Source organism: Nuphar pumila, chromosome 6 (assembly GCF_984573655.1).
Source record: "Nuphar pumila chromosome 6, dmNupPumi1.hap1.1, whole genome shotgun sequence".
In the NCBI taxonomy this organism is placed as follows: Eukaryota; Viridiplantae; Streptophyta; class Magnoliopsida; order Nymphaeales; family Nymphaeaceae; genus Nuphar; species Nuphar pumila.
Genome location: NC_143254.1, coordinates 96,643,733 through 96,658,908, shown reverse-complemented (window position 1 = coordinate 96,658,908; position 15,176 = coordinate 96,643,733). Strand labels below are relative to the sequence as shown.

General features: G+C 35.2%; 1 protein-coding gene across 2 annotated transcripts in view; it reads right to left on the bottom strand.

Moving 5' to 3' along the window:
- Positions 1-9,207, bottom strand: part of LOC149835309 (uncharacterized) — a 77,602-nt gene extending 68,395 nt beyond the window's left edge. Inside the window, exons 1-3 of one of the 2 annotated variants that reach the window (XM_090008371.1) lie at positions 8,769-9,207; positions 7,746-7,814; positions 7,460-7,552 (exon numbers count right to left, since the gene is read on the bottom strand). In XM_090008371.1, coding sequence (XP_089864497.1) covers positions 7,460-7,552; positions 7,746-7,814; positions 8,769-9,092 — 486 coding nt within the window. In that variant the 5' untranslated portion in view covers positions 9,093-9,207. The remainder of the gene's footprint in view (positions 1-7,459; positions 7,553-7,745; positions 7,815-8,768) is intronic. The other variant, XM_090008372.1, reaches the window with a different exon arrangement.
- Between the last annotated feature and the right edge of the window lie 5,969 nt (positions 9,208-15,176).

Genomic DNA, 15,176 nt, shown 5'->3' with positions numbered 1-15,176 from the left:
ATTTAGTGGTTTCAAATTCCGGCCTTAATCCAGTGATAAACTGGTAAAAATGTTCAACATCGAGTTGTTTCTGACGAAGCTCGATGTCTTCGGCACAATGCCACTTTGGTTCTAAAAGGGAAAGTTCTTCCCAAAGTTCGGACAACCCATTGTAATATTCACGAATAGTTTTGTCTCCTTGTGTCATCATTCGAACTTTTTCTTGGAGGTTGCACACGTGTGCAATATCTTTAAGGGAATACATATTCTTAAGGTATTCCCATGCCTTATCGGCATGATCAAATTTGGCAAGACTTGAGCATTTTTTAATGTCAACGCTATTGATAAGCCATGACATTATCTTCGCATGAGATATTCTCCATTCTTTCCATTTCTTCTCGTATGAGGCAATAGCCTTGATTTTCTCTTCTTCCGATAGAGGGACGTCTTTATCTCCCTCCTTTTTAGTAAGAGAGCTTAGGTTCCGAATCGGAACCATCCACAATCCCCCATAAGCCTTTTCCCCATATATGGTGCTTCATGATTGAAGCCCATGTTACATAGTTCGTATCTCTTAGTTTCATAGGCATGATGGTGACTTTATCATTGTCATCCATCGATTACAAGGAGAGAAAGAATAGGGATAGAAGAGAAACAAGAAGGAAAATGAGAAAGAAAAAAAAAAAAAAAACAATACAACAAGATGTGAAATCTTCTCCAATGAAGTGATAAAACACTTCTCTTCAAGTGGCGAACACTTTTGCAAACGGGCACGGAAACCGAGGCAGCTTTTCCTCAAGATTTAGTACTTCCGCGGCTCTGATACCATGAAATGAAATGGGGAAATTCGAAACACGAGCTTTGATTAACAAGAGCAAGTGTCAAGAATGACACTAAAGCATAACCCTTAAAAAGGGTATAATTGGAAACAAAATAAAAATAAAAATGTATTCTTTATTGATATGAAAAACCAATTGCTTAAGAAGCATTGGAGTAAAATACAAGAGGGGCTGCACCCCTTTATATACACAGCTGAAAGAGGACTCAATAGAGCTGTTGGGCACAGTCCAACAGCTCTATTAAGAGCTGTTGGACTGTGTCAGTCCAACAGCTCTATTGCTAGTCAAGTCTGGACAGGACTTGACTAGCAACAGTCATTCTAGTTCAAACTGAACTAGATGACATAAAGACAAAAAATAAAAATAAAGGAAAAAAAATACAGAAAAGAAAGAAATTAAAAATGTATTTATATATATATATATATAATAATATAATATTATTATATATACATATATGTACAGTTTTACATTTTAACAAACTACGCCCAGAAGGTCATACCCATCCATCTCATGGTTGACCAAGCCCAATCAACCACATTTATAAATTACATAAAAACAAATATATATATATAAGAACATGTGAACTAGATTCCCCAACTAAATCCAGTTAGCCCTACCCCACCAAATTTGATCTGGTTGGGCACACTTTGGGTTTGGATCTGGATCTTTTCTAAGATCCAGATCCAATACCCATTAGACAGTCCTATAGGGGGGGGGGGGGCACCGTTTTTACTCACACTGTATTTGAGTTAAGCTCTAATGTGGTTACCTTGGTGTTGCCATGTGGCAACACCAAGGGCCACTCTCTTGCCTATTTAAATGAGAGGGAGAAGAGAACCCTCTCGTTTCTCATCTCCCATTCTCCCTACTTCACGCCTCTTCTCCCCTCCTCTTTCACTCCCTCTCAGCACCACCTCATTTCTTCTTCTTGTGGTGGCTGCACCACCTGCAACCACCACCAGCAGCGCTTCTTGCTGGTGACAACACTACCTAACCTCCAACTACCCCTCTCAGCCACCACCACCTGCAATTGCACCTACTCAAGCTCCTGTTAAGTTCAGCCACTCCACCAAACCCTGCCAGGCCTCCTTACCGAACCCACTTGCTAGCTGCCACCTCCCTTAGCCCTGCAACTAGTTTGAACTTTGAGCTTACCTGGCCTGCACCCATTTCGAGCTCATCTGTCTGCACCACCCAGCCTGCAACCTCACCCAATTTGCACTCCACCGAACCCAGCCACCTGCACCTAGCTGCCATCTCCCTCACCTAGTCTAACTCACCCAGTCTACCTCACTTGAACCCTGCCCGGACTACACCCTGTTAGACAATCAAACCCGATTTTGTCCACCTGTTAGTGTGCCCAAACCGAACCCAGTTCACTTTCACTGACCCGGGTTCCTTGCGCTATCCAACTTGGTCGCTATCATTGCTCCACCGCAGTCCGCAACACGACTCACTTCATCTTCGTGCTATCTTTATATCATATTATATATAATTATATTTATACATACACTTTTTAACATGTCTTCCCCCACGTACCAGGGTGGATGGTTAACTATCGAAACAAAGACCTTTTGAATCACAGTTTGAAATGAAAATATGTCATAATTATGCAAACAGTTTTGTTTTGTATTTTGTCTTACTTTTCAATAAAAATAATCTATCTAAATTGTCTGAATATGTTTCATATTTTGAATTACCGAAATTGATATAGACTTACCAGACTCTCAGAAGTCTGACCCCTTAACGGGTTTTTGTTCAGTTACAGGTCCGCGAACGCAACGGGGCAGGAGTGGCATCAAGGACTAGCACTCTTCGGAGGATCCAGGGCCCAGCTTGGGACTTTTTGGTTCATAATATTTTGTGTTCCCAAGTTTTAAACCTTTTGTACATTTTGTCAAGAATGATGTAAATAATATTTTGGTTGTACTATGATAAAAGCTTTGCGTTACTTTACCCTTGTGAATCGCTCAAAATTATCAAAACCATACTCAACATTAAATCATTTTCCGCTGTCAATATTTAAAAAGAAAAAATTTTGATAAAATTTTAGGTTTTAAATTTCGCGGTGTCAATATATATATTTTGTGAAAGCATGTATAATGGTGTATTTTTTTTTGAAAAAAAACATCTTATTACCAAAAAAATTAAATATATTTTTATGTACACTTTGTATATTTATTTTTTAATTGAGGTACCGACTAGTCCCGCCAAGTCTTCGACTAGTCTTTTTAGGAGTCTACCTACTAGGCACCTCCTAGCCCTTTTGACTACATAGCCCTATACACCAATAAATTTTTCTGTGCTTTATATCACAAAGAGATGGAAAAAAGAATATGTGACATGCCATTTTGGTGGAATTTTCAAATTGAAAATAACTCTCTCCCTGCTTAGGGTCCCCTTCTTTTTCTCTCTCCCTGCTTAGGGTCCCCTTCTTTTTCTCTCTCCCTACTCTCACTCTCTCCCTGCTCACTTTCCTTGCTCTCCCTCGCTCTCCCTCGCTCTCCCTCTCCCTCTCGTCTCTCATCTCTCTCTCCCTCTCTATCTGCATAAAGGAAGAAGATGAAAGCACAAAAGGCACAAAAGGTGCAAAAGGTGCAAAAGGTACTCTCTCTCTGTGTGTGTGGTTTGTTGATGAAATATGCATGCATTTAGTGATAATCCTAATCATATCCTATTTTTGTTTGGATTTTTTTTTTTTCTCTAGAGCTGCTTGAATGGGCATTTGTGCTCTGCTCTTATTTGAGATTTGTTTCTTCAGTGTTAATTCTGGAAGAATGACATGCACATTAGTTGAAAGGCCCTATTTTCAGCTTCTTCTTGTTTGTTTTTTCGGTCCTATTTTCAATTTCTTCTTTGTTAAGATGTCTGAAGTTCGGGTCGACCAACTGTTTTGTTCAGTTGTTGTTACTTAGCCCCAACTGTCGAATAACTAGCTTTCTATCGTTAATTTTCTATTCATTCCAGGAAGGAAAGAGAAATCATTTTCATATGAATAGACCATTTCTTTAATTTTCCCAAGTTATGCATGGGACAACTTTTTCTGTTAACAAACAACACAAAACTCATTCAATTAGTCTTGTGGGGTGGCTGCATGCACCCATTATTGTATTTCTGTGCAGACAACTTGTATGTATACACATTTATAAACTTTTATTTTAGAGTATATGTGTGCATTATGTTGGTAGTACCCATCTAATTACAGTTTTAAGCTCTTTAATGCTAAATCTATATATCATTCCTTGATTATGCTTTCATTCCTTGATTTTTCTCTTTTTGTAATCTTAGCAAAATTGTAGGTGCAATATAATCTGCATTTCAGTATAATATAATTTGTATAATCTCTTTAGAACAGGTATTTATTTTTAGGTATGTAATTATGCATATTCTGCAATATAATCTGTTTTTTAGTATATTATATATACTGCAATATAATTTGTATTTCAGCATATACTTTTTTTCTGTCAGATCTGATTTTTTTTCTATTATCTATAGATTTATGTTTTTATAGTAATTGTAATTGATTGTTCATTTTTGTGTTCTTATAACTCTAAATTGTAATTGATTCTTTGTTTTATTTTTTTCTTATATGTAACTTTTGCGGATGAACAATGGGGAAACGGTAGAGATGTAGGATGGGATCATGGGACTAAAGTTTCAAATCCCAATAAAGATCCCAAACTCGTTGGACATGTAATTCGCAAATACTGTAAAAAAGAGACTAAAGGTGTCATTTCAAGACTAAAACATCAGTTAGCTTGCACAAAACATGGGGTAATTACTATAGGAAGGCGGATATATTTTTGTCTTCAGATTTTAGATCATCTAATTACTATAAGAAGGCGGATGCTAATAACATTGTTCATATTGTTCTTAAAGATAATAAGTTTTGGGTTGTTATATCTTATGCAATTAAAGTTACATTGTCTCTCATAAAAGTGTTGAGAATCTTGAGATTAGTTGTTGCAGATGAGCCTTCTATGAGATTTTTGTATGAAGCAATGGATAGAGCAAAGGAGAAAATTGCTTCGAATCTTGATAATGTGGAAAACAAATATAAGCCTATTTGAAAGATCATTGACAAATGATGGGACTTGCAACTCCATAAGCCTTTGCATGCAAGCTGCCTATTATTTAAACCCTCAATTTCATTATGCTCACAACTTCAAAAAGTTACGAGTGGTTTTTATGATTGTGTTGAAAAATTTGTTTTCGATGCAAATGTTTGATTGAAAATTACAACACAAATCGATGCATTTAAAAAAGCAAAATGGTTGTTTGGCAGAGAAGCAATCATTACAACAAAAAACTAAAAAGTCATAGTAAGTTTACAATGTTTTTATTATTTTTTTATTAAATTCATGCATTTAAAAATTCAAAGGGTTGAATGTAGCTGATTGGTGGAGTTCATTTGGGCACAAAAACCCTGAGTTGATGAATTTTGAAATTCGAATTCTAAGTTTGACGTATAGTGCATCGAGTTGTAAGAGAAATTGGAGTACCTTCTCATTAGTATATATCACTATGTGACTTTGTATTTTGTTTTTTAAATGCATTTTTATAGGTTCAATTATTTTATAATTGACTATCAATAATTTAGAATTATATGTGCATTCAAAATGGAGAAATAAACTTGAACAAGAGAAGATGAATGCACTGGTTTTTGTCATGTATAATATGAAGTTAATGGAGAGAAATATGAAGGCTACCAAAGACCCTATATGTCTAGATCGTATAGACTCATATGATGAGTGAATTATTAAGCAAGAAGATCCAGTATTGCCTAGCGATACCAATTGGTTGGAGGACTCATCGTTGGACCCAAACTTCAACATAAATGACACCGAGCATGTACCTATTATAGAAATAACTTCACATCATGATTCCCAAAGTGGTTCTAAGCAAGACAACTTGTCAAGAGCTCTAGGTAAAACTATATTCCTTTTACTTGCTATGAATGTAAGTATATTTTTTAATTATATGCAATAAGTATTTAATATATGATTTTTTATTAAAGAAAAAAGAAAAGAAAAAGCAGTGATTGAGGACGTGGAGGAAGAAAGGGAAGATGATGAAGACAGACAATGAGGATGAAGGAAAACCCATTTATATGGATTCCTCAGATGATGATATTGAAGGCTTAGATATTGATGATGACGAGACACAAAAGCCTGGACCCTAATTTATATAATAGGATTATATTTTTGGGGTCATTCATCTGCACTTGTGAATGTTGTAAATTTGTAATATTCTCATTTTGGAGAGTTTTAAATAAATACATTAACATTTGGTCGTTTATGCTAATATGCATTTTCTGATGATGACATGATATTGAGAAATTTGATTGCTAGTGATTTTGTTACTTAATTTTTTATTGAATGCTCATATTTTATTTTTTAGATACTTACATAGATCAAGTTGCATTAATGTTACTTTTACATGTTAATCTCATATTTTCGGTATTTATTTGAGATTTTTTATTTCTTATTGGTTGTTGCTTCATCAATAAAGCATTTGTTTTATTTGTTTGTATTTGTAGATATTTTTAAATGTTTTTTTAAGTTAAAAAAAATATTGAGGCTTATGCTTTATGCCTTGTTTTAGTTTTTGGTGGACGCTACGCTTCAACGCTTTTCACAACATTATAAACAATCAATATCATAAAAGAAATAGATAAAGTTAAGTACATGTGTCGACCATATCTGACACAAGTTTGAACGTGTCCATGAAGTATCGAGGTGTGCCAAGTATCGTGTATGGTCCCATGTCATGTTGACATGACACATGCTAAGTGAAGTTTCCAAGTATCGAGGTTTGTACATGTGCATGGCGTATACCTTGTTTATGTTGTTAGTATGGTGGTTTCCAAGACTTTATTAATTTAGAGGATGAGCTTACTAAACCCAAGATGATTGATACAGGTGAACATCAACACATCTTAGCGTAGATCCTTTCAGGTATTCTAAGACTGCTTTAACCAATGACCATTGACCAGTCTAGAATTTTTTGCAGCTTGCATCTTTCATGTCTCGAAATGCTGGAGAAGATATAACAATTAAAATAAAGAGTTTTGAAATTACTAGATGTCTAGCTTTTCTATTTTCTTATTAGGGTCAACAGAGGTTTGCCCAATGACTATTTGGGGTACGATGGATTCTTTTTTAATCTGGGTTGGTCAAGGAATTTTAGGTACGTAGTCTGGTGGTAACTATAAGAGTTTCTACAATTGAATGATAAATTAGGGATAACAGTCTACTTGTTGCTTTGTTCATCAAACTTTTCCATGCACACTCGAGTAAGAGGTCAGGTAGGTTTTCTCTTCAACTTCCCACTAATTAACCTAAAGCAATGAAAAGAAAATTTCCTAATCATTCACCTCCCTAAGACAACTTCCACAATTACAAGTAAGCTGTTAACTATTTAACTAAGAGTCTAAGACAACTTTGCACGCTAAGGCAGAGGCTGTATAGCCACCAAGAAAACAAACTTACAATAGCAGCACAATCTCCTATCACAACTCCCACATTTACAGCTACGTTAAGTTGCTAACTAATTAACTAAGACACCTTTTCATGCCAAGACAGAGGCCATATAACTATCAAGAAAACAAACCTAAAATAGCAGCATGATTTTGAACATACCGCATATGCTCCAGCTGAACTCCCAATTGGACTCTTCACCCCAGCCTCACCATATTGATCATATAAAGCCCTTTTCTTATCATCTGATAACACCTGACAGTGCAGTAGTTTAGAATTCAAACAATGTTAAGAAATAACAAAATCTGATACAGACTTGAATAACAGAAAGCAACTTATGACTAGTAACTTTACCTCCTATGTTATTTATAGCATAACCAAGAACTAAGAAAGGGAAATAGCTTCTCATTTTCGCAATACAAGGGGATTAAAGGAGTAATACACATACCTCATATGCAGAGCTTATCTCCTTAAATTTTTCAGTTGCCCCAGGTTGCTTGTTCACATCAGGATGGTACTTTATGACGTTATTTTTGAATTGCAAGAAAACTAAGAAAAATTTAGATTTTGAGCATAGTTAAGGTTGCATAGAACAAACACAAAAAAATTGTGAGATTAATGCATCAACAGGTTTCAAAAGCCACAGCAGATATAGGAAGAGCTTCATACTCTGACAACCAAATTTACCAAAATCTTACATGATATGTCAAGCTGAACTATGTGAAAGATATGTGTCATTACAAAGTCAATAAAATTCCCATTTTACATGGATTCACAAATCAATAATATCTTGTGGTAACAGATATAAACAAATTTTGAAATATTGCTGGTGTGGAACTCCCGAACCAGTTCTATGCCACCACGGAGCTCTAAATTTGTCTATGCTAGATGAACTTTCGGATGCAAGAAGTGGCTCGACTGCTAGAGTTTCAAATCCTCTTAAGCGACGATCCCGTGCTACAACATAAGGAAACAAAACCAGCCCATATATCTCATTTTAGCTACCTACCTTGAGGAGAAGAGAATCTCTTTAAAAAATGTCTATAGATAAGTCAATGACCAAACACTGTCTACAATTCAGCCTAGTTCAACGGCTTGCTATCCAAAGAGTAAAGAAAAAATCTAAACCAAGCCTTTAGCTACTTCCAGAAAAACTGAACCAAATTTAAACCCAAATATACAACAATTTAAGTTGGAGAACGTTACTTCTCTTCACTGCCACAAAGATAAAGCAAACCAGTAACAGATAATGCATAAGATGGCTGAAAACCAAACATCATGAAAAGAAACTCCAACAAACAATCGATCATCAGCGCAATCAAAATGCTCTTCTACGAACACCAAGACTCATATCCAACATGCATTTCAAAGCCCCAATAAGCAAAAGAGCCCATATCTCAAGCAATAACCAGACACCCATCTTCAGAAAATAAAAAAACAGGATTAATCACATATATATCTGCATCATTACCTGGCGGGCGAGCCTCCTGTAGGCGGTCTTGATTTCTTTGCCGCTGGCCGTTCTTGGGACGCCCAGAACCGAGTAGTAATCAGCAGAAACCACGTTCCGCAGGCAATCGAGGCCACCACCTCCGACCCTCTTCTTGCAGTTGCAGGCGAAAGCGAGAAGTGGGTCGTTCCAGAGACTCTGGCCCCCATTTAAGAAGGATGGTGCACCATGAAGCGGGTGGTGAATGAGCTCAGACTTCAATCTGACGTTTCTGAAGATGGGTTTCTCTGGGGAAGATGAAATGGGTGAGAGATTGGTTGGGTGGTAGGAGAGAGAGAATGCCATTAGAATAATTGAAGAGGAAGACGAAGGTGGCTCATCTAGAAGAAGAAGAAGAGGGAAGAGAGAGAGAGAGAGAGAGAGAGACGATGAAGTCTGCAGTTGTATGGACCAAAGTTCCAAACGTAGCTTTTTCTCGTTCTTTCGAGGGATATTATCGCTAGAAGAGATTGTTTTGATGGTTATTAGTAGTGGATAATTTGGGATTATCGCTAGAAGAACCAGCTGCTGTTTGGTTCAGACTTCATAGAATAAAGGGGTGATGGCACTGATGGGCCGCTTTACCCTCCTGTGGTTCGGTAGATAAAAACTTAACCCCCACAAGCTTGGGGCAAGACGTGTTGTATGTTCTCCCATGGAGACGCAGGGTTTGCTACAGTGCATGTTCGCGGTTCGAATGAGGGCCACTTATATAAGCACGTGGGCTCATATCCCCATGTATGACGGCATCACTTAGCGTTGGAGTCCAGTATGGTTGCAAAAACTTAAATACCTTTTCTCACCATTTTCGCCATGAAACGATGGTTCAAAAAAATAACAAAAATGTCCTCCATCCAGAAAAGGGATTTCTGATATTAACTCTTCAAAAAGTTCAAACGTTTCATTTTTGCCGTAAGCAGTAAACTTCTATGCTGCCAGCGGATCACCCTTTGAGGATGCACCATCTGTTGTAATAGGAGCTCTCTTTGATGACGCGCCCTTTATTATCGTCTGTTGTCGTCGGAGCACCCTTTGTCGTCATCTGTTGTCGTCGAAGCACCTTTTGTCGTCGTCTCGAGTCCAGGTTCTCGCTTTGGTTTTTAGCTTGTGTTACAACACATCGTCGCCTTCTCGTTCGTGCCTTGTGTTACAAAATATTCTCGGATTCATTCCTACCTCATGAAGATAACTATAAATCGATCGACTGACTCGATCATTTATGGGCGTCATAGGAGCATTTGTCGGCCATCTCTTTTCATCATCTTCTCTTCTTCTTCATTTTTGTTAAACAGTATAGAAAAAAGTAATGACGTACAAATATTCCAACAAGTATCATTAAGGCATCGTGAGTACATTTCCATGTCATCATGCTATTGTTGAAGAACGTATATCATTGTGAGTGCCATTAAGGCATTGTTTTGTTATTACAAGTGGATGTTGTCTTTTCGATGGTTGAAAAATTAAAGATATTTGTAAGACGTTGGGACTTGTTGACAAAAAGGCTTGTTTACAAATGCGAGGAGGGGCCTCTACCCCATCTGGTATCGTCCATTCACTCAGTATATGCAATGTTTTGCAAATCATGGTTGTAGTAACATACTACCGATTTGTGAGATATTATTTTGTTTGTTAATATTGATTTGTAAGCTATTATGCTGAATTTATGTATCGATTTGTAATATATTATGTGTTTTGTAGTGTCGGTTTGTAAGCTATTATGCTGAATTGTCGTATCAATTTGTAATATATTATGCGATATGTATATCGATTTGTAAGATATTATGTGTTTTTTAGTATCAAATTATAAGATATTTGTAGTATGATTTTAAAACGTGTGTATGAAGAAATATATTGTTGCGCACTTGCTCATTTAGCGATTTCTATTGAAATCGTTTCACAACGTCGTAGATATAATTAAGTTGTTGTCACGTGAATCGCTATCCTCAACACACATATATGATAAATTGTTTCTTTTATTGATATGGTAAATAACAACTCGATGCATAGTATAAGCAAACAATAAATCGATATTACTTTTATATTGTGATTTATTCAATCATTTTTTTGACTTGATTAACTAATCGGTATTCGTTGTTATATGCATCTTGAGTAAATCGTAGTAAACGTATGCGCTGGCTAACACAAATTGATATCTTGCTTATGACAATGGTGAGCTTATCATCTGGTTGCAGTGAAGATGATGTATCTCAATCATTGGAAAGTTATAGAGAAGTGAACATATGTACTAATGACACCTGAAGAAGTAAACATGTATACTAATGATGCACATGATAAGAAAGGTGCAGGCATTAGATTCACTCTTGACTTGAATGTTTCAATAGAAGAAATGTAATTCGATAATGAGGTAGATGATCATGATAATATACTTGATAAAGGTGCAGGCACTGAGAATATACATGATAGTACACTTAACTCTATTCCTGTAGAAGGAATACAATTTAATAATGAGGAAGCTGCATATAAATTTTATAATGATTATGCCTTAAAGCTTGGCTTCAGTGTTAAAGGTATTCTTGGTTAAAAAATACACAGGGTGTCGTGATGAGAAAGAAATATGTTTGTTCTAAGGAAGGTTGGAAGAAGTCAAGTGAAAATCCAACAAGGAGCAAGACAGATTCAAGATGTGGTTGTTCAACGAGAATAGTGTTAAGAAGACTTTCAAATGAGAAATATGTAGTTCATACATTAATTAGTGATTATAGCCATGAATTAGCAGCTTCATTTATAACTCCTATGTTAAGGTCACATCGTAAAGTAACTCAAGCGCATGTTGCAATTGCTGAAATAGCTGATAGTGTCAGCATTGCACTAAGGAAGATATACAATTTGTGCGAACATAGATGGTGGTCGCGAGAATGTGCCATTCACACCTATGGATCTAAGAAACCACTTGATAATGAAGAGGACAAATAACATGAAGAATGGAGGAATATGTTGTTTGGTTAATTACTTACAGAATAAATCAAGCAATGACCCTGGTTTCTTTAGTGCAATGCAACTGGATGAAGATGGTTATGTTGTGAATATGTTTTGGGCAAATTCAAAGTCAATAGTAGATTATGAATGCTTCAATGATGTGCTTGTTTTTTATACGATAATGAAGATTAATACTGAACAATGGTCATTTGTGCAGTTTGCTAGAGTGAACCATCACTCACAGAGTTGCATATTAGGTGGTATTTTTTTGTATGACTAGATCAAGAAAAGCTTTGAGTGGTTGTTGAGAGTATTTACACATGCAATAAATGAGAAGCACCTTGAAGTTGTACTTACAGATGGTGATCACGCAATTGCGACTGCAGTGTCTCATGTATGGCCAGATGCACATCATTTTCTATGTTTGTGGCATATCTTTCAAAATGCAACAAAGAACATAAGACACATATTTAATCAGAATACAGGGTTTGATAAAAAGTTTACAAGGTGTGTACTTGATAGAGTAGACAATGTCACCTTTATGTCTGATTAAGAGGAAATGATTCAAATGTACAACATTAAAGATTGTATGTGGTTAAAAAATTTATATTCAGACAAAGAGAAGTGGGCATTGACATATGGAAGACAATACTTTTGTGCAGGTATGATAAGTACACAAAAAATTGAATCTATGCATGTCACACTGAAGAAAACCTTATATTCATGTTTAACAATGTTTCGCTTCATAGAACAATATAAATTATTTGTAGACGGTCTTAGACAAAATAAGCTTGAACAAAATGTGAAATGCTTAAATACACGTCTTGTAACTTTGAGCATGAAAATATTGATGTGACATGTAGATTTATATACACTAATTGTATTTAAATGGATTGAAAAGAAGGTTATACAGGTCATGAATTGCAACATAGAAGGATGTATGCAAACCAAGAATATGCACAAATATCATATTGTATGGGAGAACGAAGAGCATTCAAAAAGGCAAGAAGCACATGTTACATACAATGTTGACAACAAAATTATTGAATGTACGTGCAAAATGTATGAATTCAAAGGTATTTTATGCCGTCATGCATTAAAGGTACTTAATCAAGATAAGATACAAGAAATACCTGAGTCATATTTAATGTGAAAATTGATGAGATAAGCAAAGATTAAATTGCTAGATACAGATAATGTCAGTCCATTTGGTGTTGATGAGAAGTGTCACATAGTCTCCTCTTACCAACAACTATGTAGGTCACTTATGCATGTTGTAGATTTGGCATCAAAAAGTGAAGAAGCCTATGTATGCATGAGAAAAATGTCAAGGGAGATACTTGAAAATGCGTAGTTAATTCACCATCAGTCTGTTGCAGCTCATGAAGACCAGTCCAAGAAAATGTGAGCGAACAATGAAGGTGAAAATCATGCTTTCTTTGACCTGCATGAAAAGTCGTGTCGAAGTATAAACACCATCTTCAACAAGTCAGGAGTCAACGTTGTAGATTATGATGAAAAAATTCACCTAGCAAAGGGTATAAAAAAGAAACCTGCATCTGATCACAATCGATGGAGGACAAATGATGCACTAAAATTGGTTGGCAAGAAAAGGTCTAAGAAACAACCAACCCCTAATCAAAAGCAACCAAGCCTTTTGGATGAACATCTATGTAATATATTATATTGTTTCTTATATAAATTGCATTACGTGCAGCTTATCAATATCTAACTTGTGTAATTTCTAATATGCAGCAATACTCTACAGATATGCACTACAACGTCGAAACCTTCAATCCTCCCGACCAGTTTGAGTGGAACGATGGCATCAGCTTTACAAGTCTTTTGGTATGTAATTAATGTTGAGAAGATGTTTGCATTTCTTGTGAAACTTAATGTGTTGTCTTATATTGTTTTGTTTCATGACATGCTCAGTTCAATTTTAATTCAAAAGTGAGCAATGGAACATAGGAATCATGTGTGAATTCTTTAGCTACATAATTGTATTTGATTGTATTAACATGTTTGATCGTTGTAATATATATCCCTCACATATATAAATCGTTGTCTCATCTAGCCTACAGAGTTATAGTTTTGATACAATTGGTAAATCGTTGTTGTTTAGTGTTTATACCATTAGTAAAAATTATACAAATCGTTGTAGATACAGAACACTTTTTTTCTTTCAGTGTGATTTTTATTTATGAATGTTAAATGTGTGATGATGATTTATAATAACGGGTTCTTACTAATATAGCATTTATCAACTTCTTCTATTTGGTAAATCACTAGTATTAAATTGCTATCACTGACATGTTTGTGGTTGTAAACCACGCCGATGAGTTAACTTTACTACCTATTTATGATCATTGTTAAATCGATGTAGCTTAATTTTTATACCATTACTAAATCCCCTTTATGGCGATTTATTTGGTATATAAATCGTGGTACCATATAGTGTCTTATCACGATTTATGCAATGACGTTTATGTCAGCCAAAACTGAATGAAAATTGCACTGTATTTTATTAAAAATCGCAGTAAAAGTTTAAGTACAAATCATTGTCTCATTTAGCCTTCACATATACACATCATTATACATATACTGTATATGAATCATTGCACAAAAATTCTATAAATAAACTATATTTAAAGTAAAAATCATTGTCTCATCTAGCCTTCACATGTACAAATCATTGTAAATACAAAATACTTTTTTTCTTCCAATATGTTATATAAATTGTTATACCATATAGTGTCCTATAGCGATTTACACAATGACGTCTATGTCAAAGACAACGATTTGCATTTTCTACAAATAACAGTCTAACTTATTAACGTTTATAGTAAAAGCTCTATATCGTGTAGTCCATCAACACGATTTAGTAGTATAAATTCATTATGGATAATATTTCAATATTTATTCAAGTTATTTAATGTTTAATTGAAAAAATTATGAGATATTTTCAGAGTATTTGGGTTGACCCAAATGGATATGGAAAAAGTTTAGACTCAGATCAAGGTTTTGATCAGACCTATAAGAGATTTGGATCAATTTAAGACCCAAATAGATCTCCTCTAATGTAAAAAGCGTTTTAGATCCATTTAGAGATCAAATTGGATCCTACTAAGAAAATAAGATATCAAATCTACTTGAAGACTCAATTAGATCCCATTAGACCAATTTGGAGATCCAATTGGATTTGAATAACAAAATAAGACTTTTGGATCTATTTAAGACCTAAATGGATCTCATGATGGTAAAATGGATTTATTTGGATTTGATTTCAATTGGAGATACAAATAGATCCTACTTAAGAAAACAAGATTTGGATTCACTTATGATCTAAATGAATCTTCTTAGTGTACTATGAAATTTGTTTGGGTCAACTTAACCCAAATGAATCACACTTAAAAAATATAGATTTAGATTAGTTTGATATACAAATGAATT